The sequence below is a fragment of the Spermophilus citellus genome (assembly GCF_964194105.1).
Source record: "Spermophilus citellus genome assembly, chromosome: 11".
NCBI classification, from domain to species: Eukaryota; Metazoa; Chordata; class Mammalia; order Rodentia; family Sciuridae; genus Spermophilus; species Spermophilus citellus.
The window spans coordinates 125,140,459-125,164,722 of record NC_138192.1 but is presented as its reverse complement, the minus strand read 5'-3'; the positions used below and the strand labels follow the sequence as shown (position 1 = coordinate 125,164,722).

General features: G+C 37.8%; 1 protein-coding gene across 9 annotated transcripts in view; it reads right to left on the bottom strand.

Moving 5' to 3' along the window:
* Positions 1-24,264, bottom strand: part of RHBDD1 (rhomboid domain containing 1) — a 177,471-nt gene that overhangs the window by 67,702 nt on the left and 85,505 nt on the right. For 8 of the 9 annotated variants that reach the window (XM_081260751.1, XM_081260753.1, XM_081260752.1 and 5 more), the window contains 3 exons: positions 8,396-8,484; positions 6,447-6,503; positions 393-530 (listed from right to left, as the gene is read on the bottom strand). In XM_081260751.1, coding sequence (XP_081116877.1) covers positions 393-530; positions 6,447-6,503; positions 8,396-8,484 — 284 coding nt within the window. The remainder of the gene's footprint in view (positions 1-392; positions 531-6,446; positions 6,504-8,395; positions 8,485-24,264) is intronic. The other variant, XM_081260755.1, reaches the window with a different exon arrangement.

The window sequence follows — 24,264 nt, the reverse complement described above, 5'->3', positions numbered from 1 at the left end:
GAGGGAGATCTATGGGAGACTTAAGGCAACTCCCTGTACACAGTGATACAGAGCTTGCTTTACAGATACAAATTCTAAAGTAACCCCTTTGTTCACGCACCTGAGAAATTTTTTAAGTTTCTTGACTTTAATGTCAAAACGTTAAGTGCAGCAGGCCTATAAAAAGAACCACTTTAATAATATGTACACAGTCTGGCACCTTATTATCTTAGGTTGCTAGGAATATGGCATCACACCCCATTCTTTGTAATCACAATCTGCACACATTTTTTTCATCTATATATCCTTTTTATAAACTATTTAAAGTTTAATTTTCTACAAATAGCCCTTTTTCAGGCCACCTGACCACGTGAAGTATGCTTCAAAATAACTGAAGGGCACAAGACTCTTACCTCGGTCCCAGAGGCTGGCTCTTAATGCTCTTTCCAGCTGTTCCTCTTCACTCAGTCCTGCTGTGTACGCATCATAGTTCCTAGGCACCTCAGTGTACCCTGGCCTGCCATAGGGATGATTCTGATATCCAGAGTAGCCTACAGGCACAACAAAAAGGTTATAGGACATAGCAACAGACTATTCTTTTGTTGCAGACTTCCTGCTTTCTATAACCAAAGGCAAGCAAATAAACTAATGTCATTACCCTAAATGAGATAGGGTGACCAATGGTGAATGCCTCCACAAGGGTGAGCAATGACTGTCTTGTCTCTGTTATACCCACAGTGACCAATGTGGTCCCAGTCATAAATGAGATCTTAAGTATTCATGAAGACAGGAGATGTTAATTTAGAAGGTACTCAGAGGTCCTGGAGAAGGAACCAGAGAAATGGGCTGCTGACATACAGAGTAAACTCTTGCAGCTTAAAGTTATGGAGTCTTTCTGTGAAGCTCTGACTTGACTCAAGAGAACGGTGGAAAGAGTTAATAAGGCCTTACTGCCCTGTGGCTCACTAAGACGAGGGGCAGACTGATGTTTAGTATATACACCGCAGAATGACCACGCTGGGCAGACTTTAGGAAGTGATAGCAAGATTACACTAGTCAGTTTCTCTGAAATTACAACTCTATGCCAGAGACTAGAGTTCCTATTAATAGCACTTTCAAAAAATTGGCTGCTAGATAAAATGAATGTACAAGAGTTTTCAGTACATTTATACAGTTGTACCATTATCACCACAACCAATTTTAAACATGTTTATCATCCCCAGAGAGAAATTTGTATACTTCAGCTAACATCTCTCAACCTCCTATCCCTCTCCTAGTTCTTCTAATTATTATAATACTCTTTTAGCTTGGTTTTCTTTTATACTAAATGTCCCTAAAGTAATAAAAATGAATTATATAAAGAAACCTTTAATACAATTATTTAGCATTTTAGAGCTAATTCTGAAAAGCCTTACACCTAATGCAATATAAATTTAGTGAGTATTTACTAAGTACTTCAAATAAGCCAAGTTCCATATCCTCTCGTACATATTTCCCATGTCAACATGTTAATATTATTGATATTTAAAACAGGAGAAGGTGATAAGTAAATTTTCCAAATCCTTACAATGGCTTATCCAAAAAATGTTTACAATTTTGAAGAGGAATATTCCTCCTCAATAGAACCATCAGAAAAATTTAGATTTCACTGATGTGTTGGGGATAACCACCCCCTCAAACAAGTTTCACATCTTGAGAATAGAGGAGACTGAGACAATTACAAATCCTGTTTTCTACACTGTTCATACATAAAAAATAAGCCTTTCATAAGAGAACAAATAGCCAAACCAAAATTAATATATCTTCTTCACAAAGAACAAAAGAAAACAGCAACCCCTTTGAAACACTACTAGAATATTTCTGGATAAGTCACCAAATACCATGGGATACTTCAACAATCTCTGAATAGAGAGACTGCCCAATTCTCTAAGAATGCCAATTATTCTACTGAAACACAAAAGGCATATTGGGTAATTTCCCATGTGGCTCATTATCACTTTCAAACCCCTGTGGAATGTCATTGTGTTATGGAAGGTCTAAGCAGCATTTCTACCTATCCAACCCCCAAAACACTCAGCTCATTCAAAATCCAAATAACCCAAAGCCTCCAAATACTCTGCACATAGACACTGCATATGTCTATGCAGTTTTAATTGCAGGTACATTAGCAGTGATTTTAGGCAACATTTTCTTACTACAGAAAAACATTTTTCTTCATATTATCCTTATTTAAAAGCAACCTAGCAGTGCTTTAATGAAATAAACTAGCCAACTCTAAACATCTGAATATTATAAAACCTAATTTGGTACTTGTCAGACAGAATGTGGGGAGAGGGAATGGGAAAGTTTTGGTGGCTTAAGTCAAAAACGACTCGTGTGGTTAAAAGTTCTACATCACCAGTCATAAATCATCAACAAGAGCAAAAATCCCATCAATATCTATTATGATGAGAACAGGCCTCCTAGGACCAAAAATTTTCTACAGCTGTTCTGCTGGCCCAATCAGATTGTTTTAAATCTTCATAATAAACATTCCTGAAAAACCTAACAATCAAACACTTAAGATCAATAAGTTTAAATTATATCCTACAATGAATTCTTATTTAATGTTCTTTTTTAGCTATATACTTTGGCTCTGTAGTAAAAGAAACTCTGGTTATCATTATTATATTAACTATTCCATCTGTTCCTTATACACATACCAGGATTTCATGGCAAAGGAGATCAAGAAACACCACAAGATTAGAAAAATTGGTAACAGCTTTATAAACATTCATGAGATTCTTTGACCTATAAAGACTTTCCCAGCAAAGGAGGGTCATATTAAGAATAAATCATTACTTATAAGAGATACATATGCTTTCATAAAAGTTCCCCTGATGACTGTTAGCAAGTCCACCTGGCTTTCTGTAGCTCTGCCTTTGAAGAAATCTAGTCACTTCAGAGGAAGGAATATACATATGGCAATCTTACAGAGGATTAGAAAGAAAGGTAAAAGGAACTTGTATTTCTGCCTTGAATTCGCTGGCCTGTACATCTTCTGTGCCTATGCTTCTTCTCTATGAAAAAGAAAAGAAGTGAGTTTCTCTGTTGCTGTTTTGTTGTTGTTGTTGTTTTCTTAAATAATTGGAGTGTGTGAGAGGAGGAAGAAGAAGAAAAGAGAGTAAACACAATAAATGAAACTGCTCTATTTTATAAGACTAAATTGGCAGAGTGCCCATCAGCAGTGAGGAATCAGTGACTAGTATCTTTATCCTAGTTCTACCACTAAATACCTGCGTGAATTTGGCCAAATTACTTAACATTTTTTAAGTCTCAATTTCCCAGCTGTCATGCAAGATGTGATGACTAGGCAATCCATCACAGTTTAAGACATGTCTGTACATTCAAGTACATTCTTTCTATTCTCCTTGCCCAGAATAACATTGCTATTTCTTTAGGAAACTGAAAAACCTAAACCAGGAAAGAAGTGTAAAATACTTTCTAAAGTGCTCTCTCAAATAACCATAGTTACTAGCTTAGTCCATAACTACTTATCACACCTTGCCTCTTCAGGTGAGTCTACAGGTAGAGGCAGGTAAGCTGGTATTGTCCAACCACTGTTCCTCTACATCCAGATTAAGTTTCTAGAATTTGAAGGAGCCAAATCAGCAGAGGTGAAGCCTCAGAAGTGAAAACTTCATGGGGCACAGATAGCATTCATTTCTGTAGTCCCCAAGCCTAGGGAACTCGACTCATCCAAGGCTATGATTTTTGTTTCTGATCTCATCAGAATAATCTGGGAACTTTTTTTTAACATCCCAGTTCTTACCTCTACCTCCATTCTGATTTCATTGGTCCAGGATGAATTTGAGGCACTCAAGGTATTATTAGGTTATAAAAGTGGCCTCAGATGACACTATACAGCCTGGATTCATAATCATGAGGTAAGTCTTGAGAACACATAGAAAAAAAAAAAACAGCTTAACTAACTTCAATACTGTCACACACCGTTTTATTCCTTCAGTGCCTCTACAATACATTCTGGATAATCCCAAACAGGCCTTTTCAGATTCTGCCTCCTCTCCCTAGAAAGCCCTTTTCTTCCATTGCTATCCTTAACTTCTAGCCATCCATCAAGACCCAGTGTTCCATTTTCTACCAATGACTTCCTGTAAAGCAATCCCACTAGTTCCTCCTCCTGGGCTGGACACTGACCCTCTAAGTTAATACAGCTGGATAGAGTGTCTGCTTCTTCCAAGAAGGAGCAACTGGACTAGGTCAGCTTTTCTGCCAAAATAAAGTAGAATACTAGAGAAAACATATTTCAAACACTGTATAGTAGTAATACAGAATTTTGAATCTTGAGAAAAAGGCAAGAGTCTGGAGGCGCTTCCCAGGCTAGAGTGAAGGGAGGGGAACAGAGTGGAATACAGTAGGCACCTTGAGCTGAGAAACACCCAGAAGATCTGGGGTAGGAACTAATTAGGAGATTAGAAAAAACAAAGACTAGCCTTATTAGCTATCATCCCATCATTCTCTACCACCCCATACCTAGATCAGTTCTCTACAACCTAATTGCTATCTCTGTTGTTTCATCTTTTCAAAGGTATGTCGTGCCTACACTTCCACTCAAGATTATAAATTCTCTTAGACAGGCACTATTGCTCTTTTGTTCTCTCCCCCAGTGTCCAGGCTGGCACTCTGCACAACATGATGCTACTGGGTAAACCAGTCTCTGGCTAAGAACACTTGGGAAATAAAGCAAAACTTAAATATTTGTGATTTTATACATAAACACATATACGCTCACAGACATGCAATAATTCTTTGTGCTAACCTTGTTTAAGCCAGGGGTCAAAAAATTACAACTCAAGGTCCAAATCCAATCCACTGTCTATTTTTGTAGGTAAGTTTTTACTGGAATACAATAGTGCTCATTTGTTTATAAATTGTCTATGTCTGCTTTCATGCTACAAGGACAGTTAACTAGCGGCAACAGAACCATATATCCAAAAGTCCTTAGAGCTATCTGGCCCTTTGTAGAATTTGTAGAAAAGACTGCTGACCCCAAATTTAAGCTATAGTGGCTCTCAATTGACATATATATTATGAATATATATTACAGCACTCCATTTGGGCTGCTATAACAAATAACCACAGTATGGGTGGCTTAAATAACAAATATCTGGAAGATATTTGGATGAGGGTATCCACATGGTCAGTTCTGGTGAGGGATGGTCCTCTTCCAGTGTCACATAATGCCAACCTCTCATTGTATCCACACACAACAGAAAAGGGGCTAGAAAGCTCTCTAGCTTCCATTTTATATGGACACTAATCCCTAATTTCTTAACGAAGGTCTCACCCCCAAATACCATCACGTTAGGGGTTAGAATTTCACGATACAAATTTGGAGGGAGGCACATTCAGTCTATTGCATTAAGACACCCATTGGTTCCATAACCTGTAGCTTTAACACCTGTCTGCTAGTACTGGTGCAAGATACTACAGTGCAGTTGCCTAGTTTGGTTTGAACATGGTTTGTCACTCTGAACTATTGCAGAAGTTTAATCCCCAAAGTCATATGTTAATGGTATTAAGAAGGTGGAGATTTAACCTGACTATGGCATTTAGAGGTGGGCCCTTAGGAAAAGGGTTATGCTTAAAAGATCATTAATATGGAGACTTCATGATTGAATCATTATGGCTTTATAAGTTCAGAGACCAAACACACATAATCAGCAGGCACTCTGTCTTTCACTGTGTGAAGCTTGTGCTGCCTTAGACTGCTAGCAAGGCCATCTCCAGAACGGAGCCAATGCCAAAACCATGCCCTTGAACCTCCAAGACTGTCAGCTAAATAAACCTCTTTTCTTTGTAAAATTAGCCTACCTTAGATATCTCTTTATAGTAACAAAAAGTTAATATACTGCCCCAGGCTGAAGTATAAAGGCCTGAGCCTAAAACAAGTATTTTGCTGTAATCAGGGGGTCCTTTCTACTGATTTATGGAGAATATTTAGAAAAATACACTCTATTCTTTTAGCCACATGGTATTTATTAGAGATATGCCTATATTAGCATCTTAGGGGAAGTATGAGTCCACCTGAATATGGAGATGGAGTAGACCATAGAGAACTATACACCTGAAACCAAGTTCTGACACTTTGCCAACAGTATAGTCTCAGACTGATAAGCAAGGAACCTAGGTTTAGTATGAGTCTTACCATGTATGATAAAGCTCATACCAATCAGGAAGTTGCTTTATATGCCAGAGTTATCTTATTCCCTGCTCTTCTCTGCTAACCCACTCAAATATGGTCCCAGGTTACCCCTCCCCATATAGTTTCCAGGCAAGATAGAGGTACAATTACATAACATGTGAGCTACTCTACCACAGTACAAAGCAATATTATTTTAAAGTGGCTCTATATTGGTTAACACTATAATTTAAAAAATAAGTTAAAATTAAATGAAAGCACTTACCTGAACTATTAAAGTAGTACTGTTGTTGTGGATAACCAATATTAGAGGAGAAAATGCCTAAACATAAAGGAATTAAGGTTTTTAATGTAGCCACAGGTTTCACAACAAAGTCTAGTGTCACTTCAAATGATTTCTAAACATTTCAAATAAACTCCCTTTTATTTGGGGGCCAGGAGACAGGATGTTGGGGGTCAGGTAATGAAACCCTAATTTATACTCACTGCAGTTCCTTAACGGTTTCTGTTGAATTAAAACAGTCTTTGCCTCACAAGGTACCAAGCTTGGGTACTGGTACTGCTACACAAGTAGAAATGCTCTGGCTAAAGAGAGGCTTCTCTTGACAAGGGTGTTAGGAGAGTCACACTCCCCACCATTCCTAAGGGATCTTCTCCTTTCTGTCCCTATATAGTTAATTCAGCACAGCTGATGTGCAGAGAGGAAGGGCTGGGGAACCTCCTCAGTGCCACTCTCCTCCTCCAAGAGCTCTCAAGACTGCAGCCTCCACAGGCTGGGTCATTTTCGTGATGTTCCTGTGTCACTTCAATTTTCAGTTCATTCTAGATCTTTTCTTCACTTCACCAGAAAACAGGCAGAGTGTCCACAGGTTATTTGCAAACTGCCCTGAATGTGTTTCGATTTTTCATATTTAATTTTCTGCTGTGTCACTTCAAAAGCACATTGATGTAAAAATATCTCAACAGGAACAGGCACACTTTTAAGGAAGAAAACTAAGAGTTTAAATGTTATAAATGTGGGGGTGGGGGAAATCCTCTTTAAAAATTAAACCACGCACTTGCCTACATTTTGCAACATGTCTGCAGAAAGCTTTAACAGCCACTTAATCCTGAGTGAGGCATGCAGAAAAATGAAGTAAACAATGAATTCTTGAGAATCATTTTTCCTTTATCTGTACACATTACTACATTTCCATAATTAAATTGTATTGAAAAGACAATAAAACTGGACACTTTCATAAATGAAGTTTTGGCTGCCTCCTCCAAGCTTACACAAGGAAATAAGTAATGGGCAAATGCAGGAAAATGGGAAGCTGCTTAGATGCAGCACAGTCTGTAAAAATCATCGCAAAGCAAACGCCACCTGCTAATAGAGGCGACAGCACAGTACAGAGAAAGCTTTCTAATATCATGAATATTATATGGTTCTCAAGAATACCAGTCATCGGCACAAACTGTGAAAACAAATTATTTATGGTTCAAGAAAAGGTAAAATAGTCTCAGAAGATTTTCCATGAATAAAAGATGAAATATTGGAACTACATGGTGTATAAGACAAGTGTTTGCAAAACAGTTTCCTTACAAGTCCAAATCAGTATAGCATTTTAAATTAAGAGGTCTAAAAATGCATTTATTTCTAAACAAAGTATTTTCATTGAGCATCAATTTAAAGGAGAAACAAAGAAAAAAAATAAAGGAAAAAAGCATAAGTCAAGCTTCAAGCCATGATAGACATGGCTTGGTCATGCATGAATATACGTCTTGCCCACCAGGGACTTAGAGGTCATTCTGAATTCTTTAAGATACTAGCCTTGTCCTTCAGTCTAGGTTTGGTTTTCTTTCTTAACTCTGCCTTGCACACTTATTCATCCATGTAATATTTTAGAAAAAAATGTACTATTTTAACCTACTTTAGTTCTTTTCATTTTTGAGGAAATTAAAGTTTTCTGTAAGTAGTATTAAGGTTAAGGGTATAAATGTGTTCCAATATTTGTCCCTTAAGAAAGCCTCAGATTTGACATCTGTGTTTGCATCCACATTGTGGAGCAATGTGAAAAACTGTACTGGCTGTTTAATCTCTTGGTTTAAAAAGGAAAGATGAGCATGTTAGGGAATTCCTAAGCTGAACCACAAGGAGATTTGGAGTTGCTTCTGGTCACATTAAAATTAAGATGAACTTCCAGCTTGTCATGCCAAAGGCGTTTTGTTCCATACCTGCACATGTTTCCATAATTTTCTTCAGAGGCCCTTGAGTGTACATTAGTCCAACAAGAATCCCAGCCAGATGCCCTGAGAAGGAAGTCCTAGGAGGGAAGGAGACCCTTTGTGAGTGTTTGTTCTGCTGCTGATTAGAGACATTCTGTCTTCTCATTAGCCTAGTGCATGTCAATTAGTCACAGTCTGCAGGCTTTGTTCCACATCACATCTTTTATGCTGAGCAGCATTTAACTCAGACCAAAGAACAACATTTCCTACCTTAGGAAAAAAAAGTATAATGAATAACAACTACCACATGTTTAAAATGCAACAGCCCTCCTAAAGTAAAAGAAGTGGGTTGACTCTTCTAGAGCAGCAGAAGCATTTTGCCAAGACAAGCCATTATATTTCTTGCAGTTTTTCTCTCTTCCTCTCATAACAAAATATCAATGTTTTTCTCTGTTCAGAAGTAAATCTGGAACCATCTAGCCATTGGGGGATGTCTGTGTTAACACAGAGCAGATTGCTACACTTTTCTATACCACTGACTAGTAAGGCAGAAAGTAAATGAAAATCAGCAAAAAGACTGAGATGCCCACATGCATATACCCCCAAATCTGTATTCTTATGCATCTTTCAGTCACCCAGCAAAAAGAAACAAAAATTTATACTTCAAACTTGAAAGATAAGTTACGGCAATGAATTGGTTCCATTCTTCTTGAACTAGCATCTAAGACTGGCAATCACTTATAAAATTTATTTTCAAGGTACATTTCTACCAAAAGTACAACACCCCTAGAGAACCCATGGTACTTCATTCGTTGTGGGCTATGGGTTATTTCTGCAGACCTCACTGGTTAAACAATGTCCTAGTCAAGAGTTGAAGAAGTTACTAGAGATTCTCTTAATGACCTCCGTGTTTTACCACAAAGATGAGTCCTACACAGTGAGTTCTATCTGCCACCTTTTGACACAATCACATTCCCATCTTCACCTTAAACTGGACTTTTCTTAGGTCTCACTTTTGTATCAGTTGCCAGGCCCCATCTCCTTTATAATGCTTCTCACATCTCAGCCTTTCCACTATAGCTATGCTTCTAGCCCTCATAGGTTCCTGCCTGAACTACTTAGAAAAGCCCAGGTTAGGCACAAGGCAGGTCCTAAGTAAGTATATGTTGCGGGAGTAAAGAATAAATCAAAGAAAACCACCCAGCTTATGTCCTTGTCACCCAGCTCTTGCTCTTTAGTGTATCCCACATACTTTGCTTATCTTCCTAAGACAGAGAGGGCAAATCATGTCACTACTATCCTCTGAAAGTCACCAGCTTACTTACAGAATACCTAGCATGAACTCAAGGCCTTTGAATGTGTGGTCTCACCCATCTCTTTCCTCTAATCTCATCAGCCCCTACACCCATCTCCACACACCCCAAGCACTGATAATTGACCACAAGACTAAGGGTAAATGCACCTGTCATAAAAATATGCCCCAGTTGAAGAGGCACTGCTGCTTCTACCTTTATTATAGTATGTATCCAGTCTACTGGGTAGCAAGGTATTTACATGTTTGCTCCTCTGTCCATCTTCTGTGTTTATATCTCACACACAAACACTCTGAGGGTAATAATGGTGTTATGTACCATTATAAGCTCAAACACACCAAAATAAATGAATAGATTTCCGCAACTTGGGGGAATGATTTCCCTTCTCCAGAAGGAGGGCAACTGAGAGTTAGAAAAGATCCTGATGTAAACTCCAAGAGAACAGTGACCCTTGTAGTTTTTGCATAGGCATTCCACACACATAAGACAGTGCCTGGCACATGACAGGCACTCAAACAGGCATAGAATGAATGATTCAAGCGCACCAGAATCATTTCATCAAAAGTTTCAGTAGGCAAGTTAAAACCACTAGATCTTCAACTTAGAGTGCTCACTGAGACATGGTAGTCTGAGTTAAAACTGACACACTTTGCCTACTGCAATAGTAACATATAGGGGAAAGCCCGAGATGCCATAAGAAAGACAGGTATAAGTTATTCCATTGTCTCAGAACTATGGAAAGACTCGTTGTCTCTCAGGAAAAGAATAGGCAATGAGGAAGGAACACTTGGGGGGAAAAAAAAAAGATGACCAGAAACTTCTGTAGACAGGTGAGCACTGCTGCTTGTCCCCATCAGTCAACTAAATGTCACCACTGCCCAGACAAGCCCCCATGTGCTGAAAGTCACACATATGTACACATGTGCCACAAACACAACTGTTCCCTCGTGACACTGATTATTTTCATCTACCTCACAGTATATATAACTAGACATTAACAATAAAGGATTGGACGTTGGTTTCCCATTTCCTGGAAAGAACACTATGAACTTGGCTCTGCTTTAGCCAAACCTGCCCCCCTAAAAAAAAAAAAAAAAAAAAAGGACTGATTTTATTCTCTATTCAGGCTCAATAAAACCCTCCTCCATTAAGTTCTAAAAATGGGAAAGAAAGTGGTAGTCTGAAAGATACAAAGAGGCCAGGGTCAAATTTAAAAAAAAAAAAAAAAAAAAACAAAAAACATAAAACTTCAATTTAACTGAAAAGAATTTAAAAGATCAATATTTTTAAACTTTTAAAACCAATCTTCATGGGAGAAAATTTCAATTTAAAATCTCAACCTACTAGACAATTAATCTTGAATCTCATTTACAATTTAGAGTACAATACAGTAAAATGAATTTCTTATCTGTCTAATGGGTTTTCAGAAGTTTGAGTTATGATTTAATTGTCCTAATATAATTGCAAATAACCAGGGAAGGGAGACAAGCCAGCCAGAGAACACATGGCATCATTCTAGTATTCAGCATTTTCCACAAAAGTTCCCATCTCAAACCATTTAGCCATTCTTATTATTTCATTTAAGCTCTATAAAGATGTTCCTTTTTAAAATACGAATATAAGAAGATTATAATATTATTCAACCCAAACTGAGAATCTCATTAAACAAAAAAGGGGTAAATTCTCCCAATGATAAAGAAAATGTAATTTTTTTGCGGGGGGGGGGGGGTACTGGGGATTGAATCCAGGGGCACTTGACCACTAAATCACATCCCCAGCCCTTTGTTTGTATTTTAATAGAGACAGGGTCTCACTGAGTTGCTTAGGGCCTCGCTAAGTTGCTGAGGCTGGCTTTGAACTTGTGATCCTCCTCCTCAGCCTCCCAAACCGCTGGGATTACAGGTGTGTGTCACAATGCCGGGCTACAACTCATTTTAAGAAATACACTAACTTGCCATGCAGTTGATAATAACCATTTGATAGATCACCTCCTGCATGCTCTATTATTCTAGGACACCCATGTCTTGAAAGAGGAAATGCACCTGCAGAAAATGGAAGAGTGAACTGGGAGGATGGCTCCCTTGCCACAGGATTAGGGCACTTTATCCCTGACTCCAGGGCTCTGTGAAGGGCCAAGGAAGTCCTAGGAAAGACACACTGGAGTGCTCTGATCAGTGGATGGGACTGACCTTCAAATGTAATAGCTTGAAAAACTATTAAGACCAAATTACACATGCCAAATACAAGTTTTGAAGTTTTTCTCTCAAGAGAAAATAAGCCCGTGGCTTCTCTCTGTTCTCAGTATGCATGGAAGCTGACACCCTGAGCCTGAATTACTCACAAACGAAGATTCTCAGTATAAATTATTGCAAAGAGGCAGCTATTTATGCAGACTACTTAAGTTTGTTAACATAATACCATTGCTTCTGTGATGATAAAAACTATTTTTGGGTTCAGTTTCCTTCTTGTTAAAATTCAACTTTTAGTACTTCTTTCAGTTAATGTTTAAGGAAAAAAAAACTTCTGGTTTTTGTGTATCCTAACAGGTCTTTATTTTGGCATTCTACTTTTGATGATAGGTATAGGACCTACTGCTGCTAGTGATAAACATATACTGTCAAATGGATAGTCATTCCTCTGTAGCAATCTGTCTTTTCTTCCAGCTTTTAAGAGTTCCTCCTTATTTTGGACATACTTTCATTATACCACAATCCTTCTGGTTGTAGATTTGTTTTATTTACCCTGCATGCAATTTGCTGTGCTTCTCAATATAAGGTCTCAAGTGTGTCTACAACTTTGGAAAATGTTCAGTCATTAATTTTTGTCCCTGGATATGCACTACTTACATATTTCTTAACAATATATTTAAATATGCATTTATGAGAAAAATTTTAAAATTAAAATTATTAAAGATGGAAATACTTCAAGTAAATGTTGCTACTCCTTATTTATAAGTGATAATAATGGTGGAAAGCAATTTTGGAGTACAACTAAGATTAAGATATTATTATGGATATCAATTATACAAACTACATGCATATATCATTAATATCAACAGTGTTCTTTCCTATTAAGCCAACATAACTGATCCTCAGCCCTTTAAGAGGTTATTTGTAAGGTTAAGCTAAATGGTTATGCAAAATATGTCTGCTCTCATGTGCCACTGTTCAAGACTAAAAAACTAGAGTTATGATTGAAAGCTGTGACAAGCTATAAAGGTCCTCCTCTGTTAAACAACAAATTCTTTCTACAGTTAAAGAGGCTGTCCTCTCAAGCATGGCTCAGAAAGCAGAAAATGTATTACTCTAAGACATAATCTCATGGTATATGCAGAGCAAATGACCTCATTAAGGATGTAACTTGCTGGAGAGGCAGTGTTGGACAAGATAAGGGAACAAGGTAAGGGAAGAGTCAGTCAGTGAGAAGCAGCCTATTGTACTTTCCATAATTTCTTTCTATAAAAGCTTATAATACCAGGTTGGGGACTGGGCTGACCAGAAACTCTGGGGTTTGTTGATCTTAATAAATCCTACATTAGCAGCAATGTAACAAGATATAGTGAGAATTTTCAGGTTTTTATATATTAATGCCACTAGGGAATCTCTTGACAGGGCTGCTTCTTCCCAAGACACACTGTTCTTAACTCACCTTTTCCTGTCCTTGATGCCTTCTTCAACCATTATCACAGCACAGTCTTTGGCAATGGAAACTTGAGAGGGACTTGCTCTTCACCATGCCCCCTAGCTCTCTCACTCCCATCACCTTTAGCCACAAAAGCAAAACCAGCCACTTGCCAATATGACATCCCCCCAAAGTAAATGCTGGCAGTGCACCCTCCACTATCTATTTTGGTTTATTAAACATGGTACCAGTTGCATACATGGGGCTGGGAGCTGACCACTGACATTTACTTGAGGCACAACCATGATCTGCATAAAAACTACAGCTTTAAAAAGAAAAAAAAAAAGCCAAGTTTCTTGTACAAAAAGCTTCCAAGATAATCAATGATGCCTAGAAACTCCTTGGCTCTCAATTCCATGTCCTTACACATGCAACAAGACAATTACCTGAACTGGTTCCAGTAAGTAGTATTCATTCAAATATTTATTAACTAATAAATATACAAGACAAAAACAGTCTCTTGCCTCCTGAAGCTTATAATTTAGTGTTTAGTGTCTACACACACACACACACACACACACACACACCCAACAAATTGTGGTAAGTTTAAGAAAAGTGAGTCAACTTTCCCCCAAAGTCATGTGGGATGGCTCTTCAAGGTGTCATCTGAAATGACATTGTAGGATTTAGAGCCAGCATACCCAGAGGTGGCAAAGAGAGCTTCAGGCAGAGACAAGTATTTATGGAACAGCTTGAAGCAAGAATACTGTGTTTTTAAAATACTGAGATTGCTCTTAGATGGCTTAGCATAATAAGCAAAGATCACAGGCCAGAAGTACTGCATGACATGAATTTGGACAACAGGCAAAAGTCAGATCATACAGGCCTTATATATAGCAGTAAGAAATTAGTGTTTTTTAAGTATAATGGAAAGCTACTAGAGAATGTTTAACAGGATAATTGGGAGAGGGGAGCATGAAAGGAGAGTGTACTAGGAATTAAATCCTGGGACACTTTTCCACTGAGCTATACCCTGGCATTTTTAATTTTTTATTTTGAGGCAGGGTCTTGCTAAGTTGCTTAGGGCCTCACTAAGTTGCTGAGACTGGCCTTGAACTTATAATCCTCCTGTCTTAGCTTTCTGAATCACTGGGATAACAGGCTACCTAAACACGTCTAGCTATTACTAAATTCTTTAGCAATCTATGTTGTTATTCTAATAGCTGTCAAAACAAAATGAAAGGTTGGGTCAAATTAAATGAAAACAACAAATGACATAATGTACAAAATAAATGAACCTCTTTAACAAAAGTTAAAATTGGTGAAATTGTTAGTGAGCCTCGTTTTCTGTCTTCATCAGACATTTTCCTTAGCCAGACACATCCTGGAGTTTTCGTCCCCATATCTTCCATATGTGATCCTGAGTAGAACCCATCTGCTAAAATCCTTCCATCTGCTCTGCACCACACCATGACCATTCCTGCCTCTAAGACAATCCAGAAAAGTAGTTGAGAGTACAGGGACTGACTAGTGAAACACCTCATTCCTCAAGAGCTTTCCAGAGCCCCCTACCGCCTTAGTTCATGCTGCTCTCTGGCTTAGGCAGGTCCTAATTCAGCCCATTTTAACAACTGTAATGAGCAAGTCTGAATAACATGAAAACTTCATCCTAATCCACCAGCCCTTTGGTATCTCCCTAATGTTTCAAGACACAAGGCTTGTAAAGCTCTTCATGTGTTTCTGTCTGACTCTCCAGCCTTCTTTTCCCCTATTGCCAGTCCCCAGAGCAAATGAGCCATTCCCAAAAAGCCACAGTTCTACCCTAAATTTAGGACCTGCATGCACTATTTTATTTGCCTCTCACTTCACCCAGCTAACACCATACCCCACTTGGGCCACAGGTTTCCCTCAGGACTTGAAAAAGGCTACTCCTCCAGCTACTGCAGGATCCTCTGCATTCTTCTAGCATCTGGAATTTCAAGTTGTCTGCCACTGTCAGGATGCTTAGTCCACTGGCTTTTAAACCCATCACACCCAAAGCCCCCTTAGAATCCAAATATTTAGTAATGCTCCCCTATTTGCTTGAAATTGACAAAAAGTATAACTTACAGACGTACTTATGAAAATTCAGATACATACACATGCAATCACAACATAATGCTCTAGCTATAAAAACAAAAAAACATATGCTGGGTACAGTGACACAAGCCTGTAATCCAGCTATGCAGAAGTCTGAAGCAAGAAGATCATAAGTATGAAGCCAGCCTGGGCAACTTAACAAAATTTAGAAAAAAAGACTGGGAATACAGCACAGGATAGAGCATCTCTGTGTTCAATCCCCAGGACAAGAGAGAGGGGGGCAGGGAGGGAGAGAGAAATAGAAACAGTAACAAAATACTATGAATTATAAATGCTTTAGCACAACACTACCAGGAGACATATAAAGTAGTTCTTTGCTTGTGCTTTGTATGGAATCTGCATAAAAATGGGAATAACAAATGCAGGCAGTTACAGTTGGGCTTTCTGTGACTCAAACATCACACTCACAGTTCCAATGGTGATGTGATCTTATATGAGGATAAATAATTCTTGATTCTAAAAAAAAACAAAGCACAATTTTCCTTCAATTTACATTTACAATTCAATTTACAATTTCCCTGGAAAAGTCATTATATATGAAATCTATGCAAAACATTGTGTTTATATGAAAAGTACAATTAGGTTTTTAGGTTCAGATAATCATAAACAGGTTTTTCACCTACATGAATGTTCTTTCAACAGACCAGGCATGTGCATGCACATGCATGTACACATGAAAACCAGTCTTGGTGCAGGGGACTGTCCTACAAGCTGCAAGACAGCATATACCTTTGGCGCCTGAACACCAATGCCAGTAGCACCCCTACTAATCATGATAACTAAAAACAACTCAGTAAATTTCCAAAATTCCCCCTAGGGACCAAGCCACCCATTCCAGTGGAAAACCACTGGCTTACAGAATATGCTTATTAAATGTTTGCTGAATTGATGACCTTTAATCATGAGGCCCCAAAATATTTCTTTACAAAGCACTTCTTGTGTGACTACACTATACACAAATTCCAAGGATTCCAAGTAAATCTAGAACATATTGAAGTGATATACAAGAAAATTTCCCAGCACAACTGAAATGCACATGGGGAGTTAGACTATTTGAAAGAGGTCATGATCACTTCCATATTGCACTGTGGTGGAATAAATGCAACCTGGCATGTGAAAAGCACTCTGCCATCTGCTATTAGTATAGACAAAAATATTTCTGGATACCACATGAATGATTATTTGTACATCACCTCCAGAAAGTAAATATAAAATGAAAGAGAGGGTAGATTGTTTATAGCCTGATTTTAACATGTGCTACTGTTATGAAGCAAATAGAGGATATTCTTGTGAGCTTAGCTTTTTGGAAGAATTTTCAGAAGCAGTGCCATAGGTAGAAATTCCATGGCTCTAAGATAGTCAGGCTTTTTAACAATACAAGTAGAGACTGACTTGGTTGACCTCCACAAAGGATGGTAAGAAAGAGTCTCAACTATGGAACTGATATCTACATATTCCTTACACACACCATAACTAACATGAATGAGCGGGGCTGTTCTTCCTAGGTCCAAGACTTAGTCTGCCAGTTCTCAACCCTAGCTGTACATCCAAATCCATTAAAGCATTCTAAAAGTTCCTTGGGCCCAACTCCTAGAAATTATGCAAAATTATTCTTTTTTGGCAGTAGTGTTTTTACTCTGTAGGTGAATCTGAAGTGCTGAGAATTATTGATCTTAAGCCCCAATTCTAATTCCAATAGCGAGATATCAGCTGCCATGTCAGGCCAATAAGAAAAACATTTTGGGCCGGTCGTGGTGATGCACAACTGTAATCCCAGTGGCTCTGGAGGCTGAGGCAGGAGGATCACATGTTAAAAGCCAGCCTCAGCAAAAGTAAGGCACTAAGCAACTCAGTGAGACCCTGTCTCTAATAAAATACAAAACAGGGCTGGGGATGTGGCTCAGTGGTCGAGTGCTCCTGAGTTCAATCTGTGGTATCCTCAAAACAAAAACAAAAACATTTGGGGAGTAGGCAAGACTCTGAACTTCACAATTTATCCCACAGAAGTAACATCTGTTTCCCTTCTTGGTAAGTGATCTTAACATATTCTAATACTAAATGAGTAAGCACAGCTTTGCAAATGCATGTAAATAAACATATGAGCTTATTTAAAAAGATTTACAAGTTATTTGGACTTATTTTAAAAAGTCATATGGCCAAAGATGACAATAGTGCAGAGTTGAGGTAATCCTTGAATCCCTAGATTCAACACAAAGACTGAGAGAAAAACTGGATCATAAAGTTTAAAGTCTGAAATTATGATGCCTCCTGCTTCACTTTTCTCATAGGAGGCATCACAATACCAGAGTTTAAATCATACAACAGAGTTATAGTAACAAAAACAGCGTGGTATTGGCACCAAAACAGACATGAAGACCAATGGTAAAGAATACAAGATACAGAGACAAATCCACATGTTATCTCATATTAGACCAAAGTGCCATAAACATACACTGGAGAAATGGCAGGTCTTCACTAAATGATGCTGGGAAAATTGGAAATCCATATGTAGTGAAGTGAAATTAGACCCCTATCTCTCACCCTGCACAAAACTCAACTCAAAGTGGATCACAGAGTTAGGGACTAGAACAGAGATCCTGTGCCTAATAGAAGAAAAAGCAAGCCCAAATCTTCACCATGTTAGCCTAGGAACCGAAGTCCTCAACAAGACTCCTAAAGCGCATGAAGTAAAATCAAGAATCAATAAATGGGATGGTATCAAACTAAAAAACCTCTTCACAGTAAAGGAAACAATCCAGAAAGTGAAGGAAGAGCCTATAGAATGGGAGAAAATCTTTACCACCTGTACCTTAGGTAAAGCATTAATCTCCAGGATATATAAAGAAATTCAAAAAATTTAACACCAGAAAAACATATAACCCTATCAATAAACGGGCTAAGGAACTGAATAGATATTTCACAGAAGAACTAATATAATTGGTCAACAAAAATATGAAAAAATGTTCAACATCACTAGCAATTAGAGAAATGAAAATTAAAACTACATTGAGATTCCATCTCACTCCAGTCAGAATGGCAATTATCAACAAGTAACAACAAATGTTGGCAAGGATATGGGGAAAAAGGTTCATTCATACATTGCTGGCAGGACTGCAGATTGGTGCAACCACTCTGGAAAGCAGTAAGGAGATTCCTCAGAAAACCTGGAATGGAACCTCCATTTGACCCAGTTATCCCACTCCTCAGTTTATACCCAAAGGACTTAAAATCAGCATACTACAGTAATGCAGCCATATCAATGTTTATAGAAGCTCAATTCACAATAACTAAACTATGGAACCAACCTAGATGCCCTTCAACAGATGAATGGATAAAGAAAATGTGGTGTATATACACAATGGAATATTATTACTCAGCCATAAAGAAGAATGAAATTATGGCATGTGCAGGTAAATGGATGGAACTGGAGACTATCATGCTAAGTGAAATAAGCCAATCCTCCAAAACCAAAGACTGAATATTCTGATATGCAGATACTAATGCACAATGGAGGGGGGGTCATTGGATTAGACAAAGAAGAATGAAGGTAAGGGAGGGGCAATAGGAATAGGAAAGACAGTAGAATGAATAAGAACTAACTTTCCTATGCTCCTATATGAATATATAATCAGTGTAACTCCACATCATGTACAACCACAAGATTGGGAAGTTATATTCCATTTATGTATAATATGTCAAAATGCATTTTACTGTCATGTATATCTAAAAAAAACAAAGTTTTAAAAAGTTAAAAAATAAAGTTAGAATATAATTTCAGAAAAGGCAAGTTCTGTTTTAGTTAAATCTGATATGAATCAAAATTCTGACTATGAGAAACAGAAATGCCTCATCTACTACATGACTCAAAGACCTGAACATGCCATCAATACCACATTCTGCTTCTATAGCATCTTTATTTGGGACATCTATAAGGCACAGTTAAGGTTAAACAAGAGCACAGAAACATCAGCTACAAAGCTCTGAATAGTGACTATTAGACGTGAATCTGTGCATGCAACACAACCTGTTAGGCTGAACATTGGGACAAAAGTGATGCTAGTGAAGACACAGACTCAAATGGGCCCATTTTGCAATAGCATACAATCAAAGAAACATTCTTTCACCTCCAATGGAGTCCCACAAAGGACAGATAGTTCCTCATCTCCCTTCTTGGCAGCTCACCACAGGCATGTAATCTCAATCATCTAATGGGAGGATAGCTACACCTTGAACCTAAAGCTGAGAATCTAGTGATGAGAGTCCAATAAAGCAATGGTCAATGACAACAAGTGAACAGCCAGTTCTCTAAGTTTTTCCAGTTTGGTCCTTCAGCACTCTCTTAGAAGTGACCAGATATCCTTCCAATAGGTTCTTCTATTAGTTATGTCTGCCAGAGTAAATGCCAAGGAGATAGTGGCTCTATTTTCCTAGGATTGATACCCACAAGATGATGTTAAGACAGGAGTTGGTGGCAGTCAGCTGTCGCCATGTAGAGAGAGCTTTTCTGAGAATGAAGCAGTGGTAGACAGACTTTAACATGATCACAGGTGATCCCTAATGGTACTCATGCCCTTGATAATTCCCTCACTCTGAGCATGGGTACAACCTGTGACTTGTTTCTAACCAACAGGATATAGAATGTCACTTCCATGAATGTAATATCAGACTTTAATTTCTGCCCCACCAGCAGATTCTTCTTTAAAGGAAGCTGCCATATTGTGAGCTATTCTAGGGAGATAGTCAAGGGGCAAAAAACTGTGGGCAGCCTCTAGCTGACAACTGACCATGAGGCTCTTTGTCCAACAACCCATAAGGAACTAAACTTTTCCAACAGAAAAAGTGGATCTTTCCTCAGTCACACCTTCAGATGAGAACTCAGTACTGACTGACATGTTTGTTGCAGCCTTGTGAGAGCCTGAAGCCAACAACCCAGAAAAGCCATGCCCATACTCCTGATCAACTACAAAAGCTGAGGTAAGAAATATGCGTAGCTCTAAGCCACTAGGTTGAGAAAACTTTCTTCATAGCAATAGTTAACTAAAACAGAGGCCAAAATAAGGTGGTGGGGATGGGAGCTAGGGCCAGGAGACAAAAATAGAATCATGATGACTTTGAGTCCCTGAATCCTGTCATATCTGAAATTCCTAAATCGCTAATAGTCATCCCCAGAAATTTTAACTATGCAAGTCAATGAAGATTCTTTTCTTTAATAAACTTTGCTGAGTTTCTTTAAGTTGTAACCAAAAGAATCCTGGCTAAAGTGACAAAAGATGACAGAAGAATTATAGAATCAGAAAAATTCAAATTCTCAGAGAGAATTCTGTTAGGTATTCCAGAGTAGGCCAGGACTATAGGAGGGCAGAAAGACTTGATTCCAATGAGTCAATAAGAATGTTACCACACTGAAGAAACATCAGCCCAGATGTTCTAGTTGCTACATTAATTCCCAGAACCTACCCACTTTTATTAGATGCAGCTCCATTCTTCACATGTAGGAGATAACATTTCAAGAATTAAGAGAGAAAACACATAAAACACTATCTTATATAAGGTCTGACACATTAGAGACATTAAACAAAATGTGAGCCAAAATTCAAATAAGTTCTTTTTAAAATATAAAACAGAAACACTATTTTTAAGTACTTGTTTATTATCTCTATTAAAGAATACTTTGAAAATCCATGGCTATTTTATTCAGTGTGTGTTAGCAGATACTTCCAAGGGGATTACATGTTTTGCATAGTCCCAGAAGACTTTGATGTGCTCTCACTGGCTTCAGCTTTATCAGCCTCTCCACATGTACCCACAGGTGACAACTCAGGGACACTGAAGTGACAGCAGTCTTCCTATCAGCCAAACACCAATTTTGGCACTTTCCTCATTACTTATTTATCTATCTATTTATTTATTAGTTGCTATTTTGGGGGTACCATAGATTGAACCCAGAGGCACTTTACCACTGAGCCACATCCCCAGTCCTTTTTTACATTTTATTTAGAGACAGGGTCTCAGTTACTGAGGCTGGCTTTGAACTCAAAATCCTCCTGCCTTAGCCTCCTGAGCAGCTGGAATTAGGAGTGTGCACCACCATGCCTGGCCTTATTACCTTTTTAACTCCCATGACAAGTCCATGAGATGGGAACTATTATTGGTCTTACTTTACAGATGTGGAACTCAGAAGTAATTTAGCCAAGGGTATAGAGCTATGAAATGGGGAGCTAAAAGTTAAAGTGGCACTCAAAAAAGTATATTGAAAGAAAAAAATTCAGTAGTAAATCCATCCTCAGTGCTCCCTCCCTGATGGACAGGCCTTCTGCTACTCTTGACTCGGTTTCTGTGTGCCTGGGAAAGTATAATTAGGGTTTCTAATCTGCAATGAGGAACATAAAAACAAACAAAAGTATGACTAGAAGCCATGTAACTGTTCATGTAACACAAGCCTAACAATATAATGATCATGTTTTGACTCACAAAACACTTCCAAAAAATAATCTACCATTTCTAATTTGCACTCCTCAACAAAATTTTAATAAAAAAAAAAAAAAACATGTCTTCTTCAACTCACTGAAAGATTTGTTTCACCAGGTGGTTTTAATCTCCTTTACTACTGAGAACTTTTGTGGCCCCTTCCACATCTAATCCTTGTATTACTATTGATTCTTAGCTGACCCTTAAGAAAGGTCAACTGAAATTAATGTGCAAAAAAATCTATGAAATCCAGATCAAAAGGGACCTCAAACTATCATTAAAAACTTCTAAGGTTCTCTAAGAAGAATCTTCCAACAATGTGAAGCACATAAATAACTGGGCAGTCCACCTCTACCCAGATGAGTGACAACAGTTCTGATGAGTCCTTTTCAGACCAAATAAACAGGATAAATTGGTTCTGAAGCATACAGAATACCATTACACACAAGTGTGGTAAATAGTGCATAATTAGCATGCTCAAGACATTTGATAGCAATCATATGCAGGATACTCGACACTGGAGTGGAATTTATGAATTTTAAATAAACTTTTACAGTTTCTTGGGGAAAATCTTTAAAATTACTGCTGCAATGCAAAAAGCTTTAAACTAAATGTTTCAAAACAGGTTTTTCCAACCTTTTTGTGTCTTACCACAATCCCCTTTGTAACTATGATTTCAGTTATTTCCCAAACACACTTTAAATCTTCTGTCATGAAAACAATTTAATCCAAACTCATAGAGATCCTCAGATTAGAGATTTGTTAACACCTGAACATAATGATTACCATTATCATTCATGTAAAATATCTCATTGAGGAAAATAACTAAGATGTATTAATAATAATAATAATAATAATAATAATACTGTCTTAAGGAAAATCACAGTTCTTTACTGCCCTTTGGCAGGAGGAAGAAATGTACACATTATTATGCATCCATTAGCCTTTCCACAAAAATAAGTTTTCCTTTGTCACACCTTAAAAAAGAAATCTGGGGACAGGAAGAGCAGGATAAAGATGAGAAGCATGAATAATGAATCAATGAGAAATGTGGTGGCTAAGACTCATAACAATCTGTGATCCTTACTTTTTCACTCTCAGGCTCCTGAATTAAAGAGAGGACTTTTAATATTCTTCCAATGCTGCTCACCCACTAAGTGGCTTGATAGGCAAGCACAGAGTAAACTTTCACTTACTCAAAGGGAACCATCTTTTGTATTTGCTCTGTCAGATAGTACCACGAGGCAAGAAAAGGGAAGGGTGCCACAGGACTGGCTATCAAGTTAGCTAAACCAGGCAAAGGTTGCTGTTACAAGCCTATTTCACCATTAGTACTTCTGTAGTATCTGTTGAGAAGACTTTAAGGCATTCTTTAATGGGAAAATGGCCAAAACAACAATGGTAACCGCAGAGTTCCATTAGCACTACACTGGTTATTAGTAAAAAGATGGATCAGAGTGTTAATTTTTAATTCAGAGCCACTCCTTGTATATTCCATACAAAAGAGCACTACGAGTTTATAAAGTCATTTTTCTGCTGCCTGTATAGTACTAAATTATTTAAAACTCATTTGAAAAATACACATACACCTCTGACAGTTTTTAAAATACTGTTTGACAACAGCCTTTTCAACATCTATAAAAATATGTGCTAGAAAAGCAGATTCTGTACACACTATCTTTCATTAGCAAGTCCTAAGGTATTTTTACCAACTGGTGCATCACACTTCACAAAACTGTTTAACAGAAATAAGAGGAAATGTGACTCTGTGTTCAGAGTTCCAAATTACTTAGTATCTCTTACACAGAGAATTTATTCCACCCTCAAAATCTGTATGTTGGTTACACTGAGTAATCCTCCCTCAAATGTTACAGGATTATGAATTCTCAACAAACTGACATTATAATTGAGGGTTTTCTGGGTAAGAATTCATTGAATAAAACCACAACTTGGGGGGGGGGGGACACAACTTGGGACAAAACTGAAGTTCTAACTGATACAGCAGTTAGAGAATATAAGAGAAACTCAAAAGACTTCTTAAAGATTATTTATTAAATACTGTTTGAATCATGAAATCTCAGTGAGCTTTTCTTTGAAAAAGAAAATTTAATTAGGTTTTAACAATATTAGTTTAAAACTTAAAAAAAAACAACGGAGACTCTTCTGTAAGTAGTCTTAACACAGTTATTCCCCTCAAAATACATCTTTCTTGAAATTCACTGTTTCCTCTATATTTGTAGCTATATCTAGTATTTTCAAATCTACTGCTTTGAGTTTTCTTCCTTATTTTTAAAATTAAACTCACTACAGGCTTGCCTACTTGATTAGTTTTTTAAG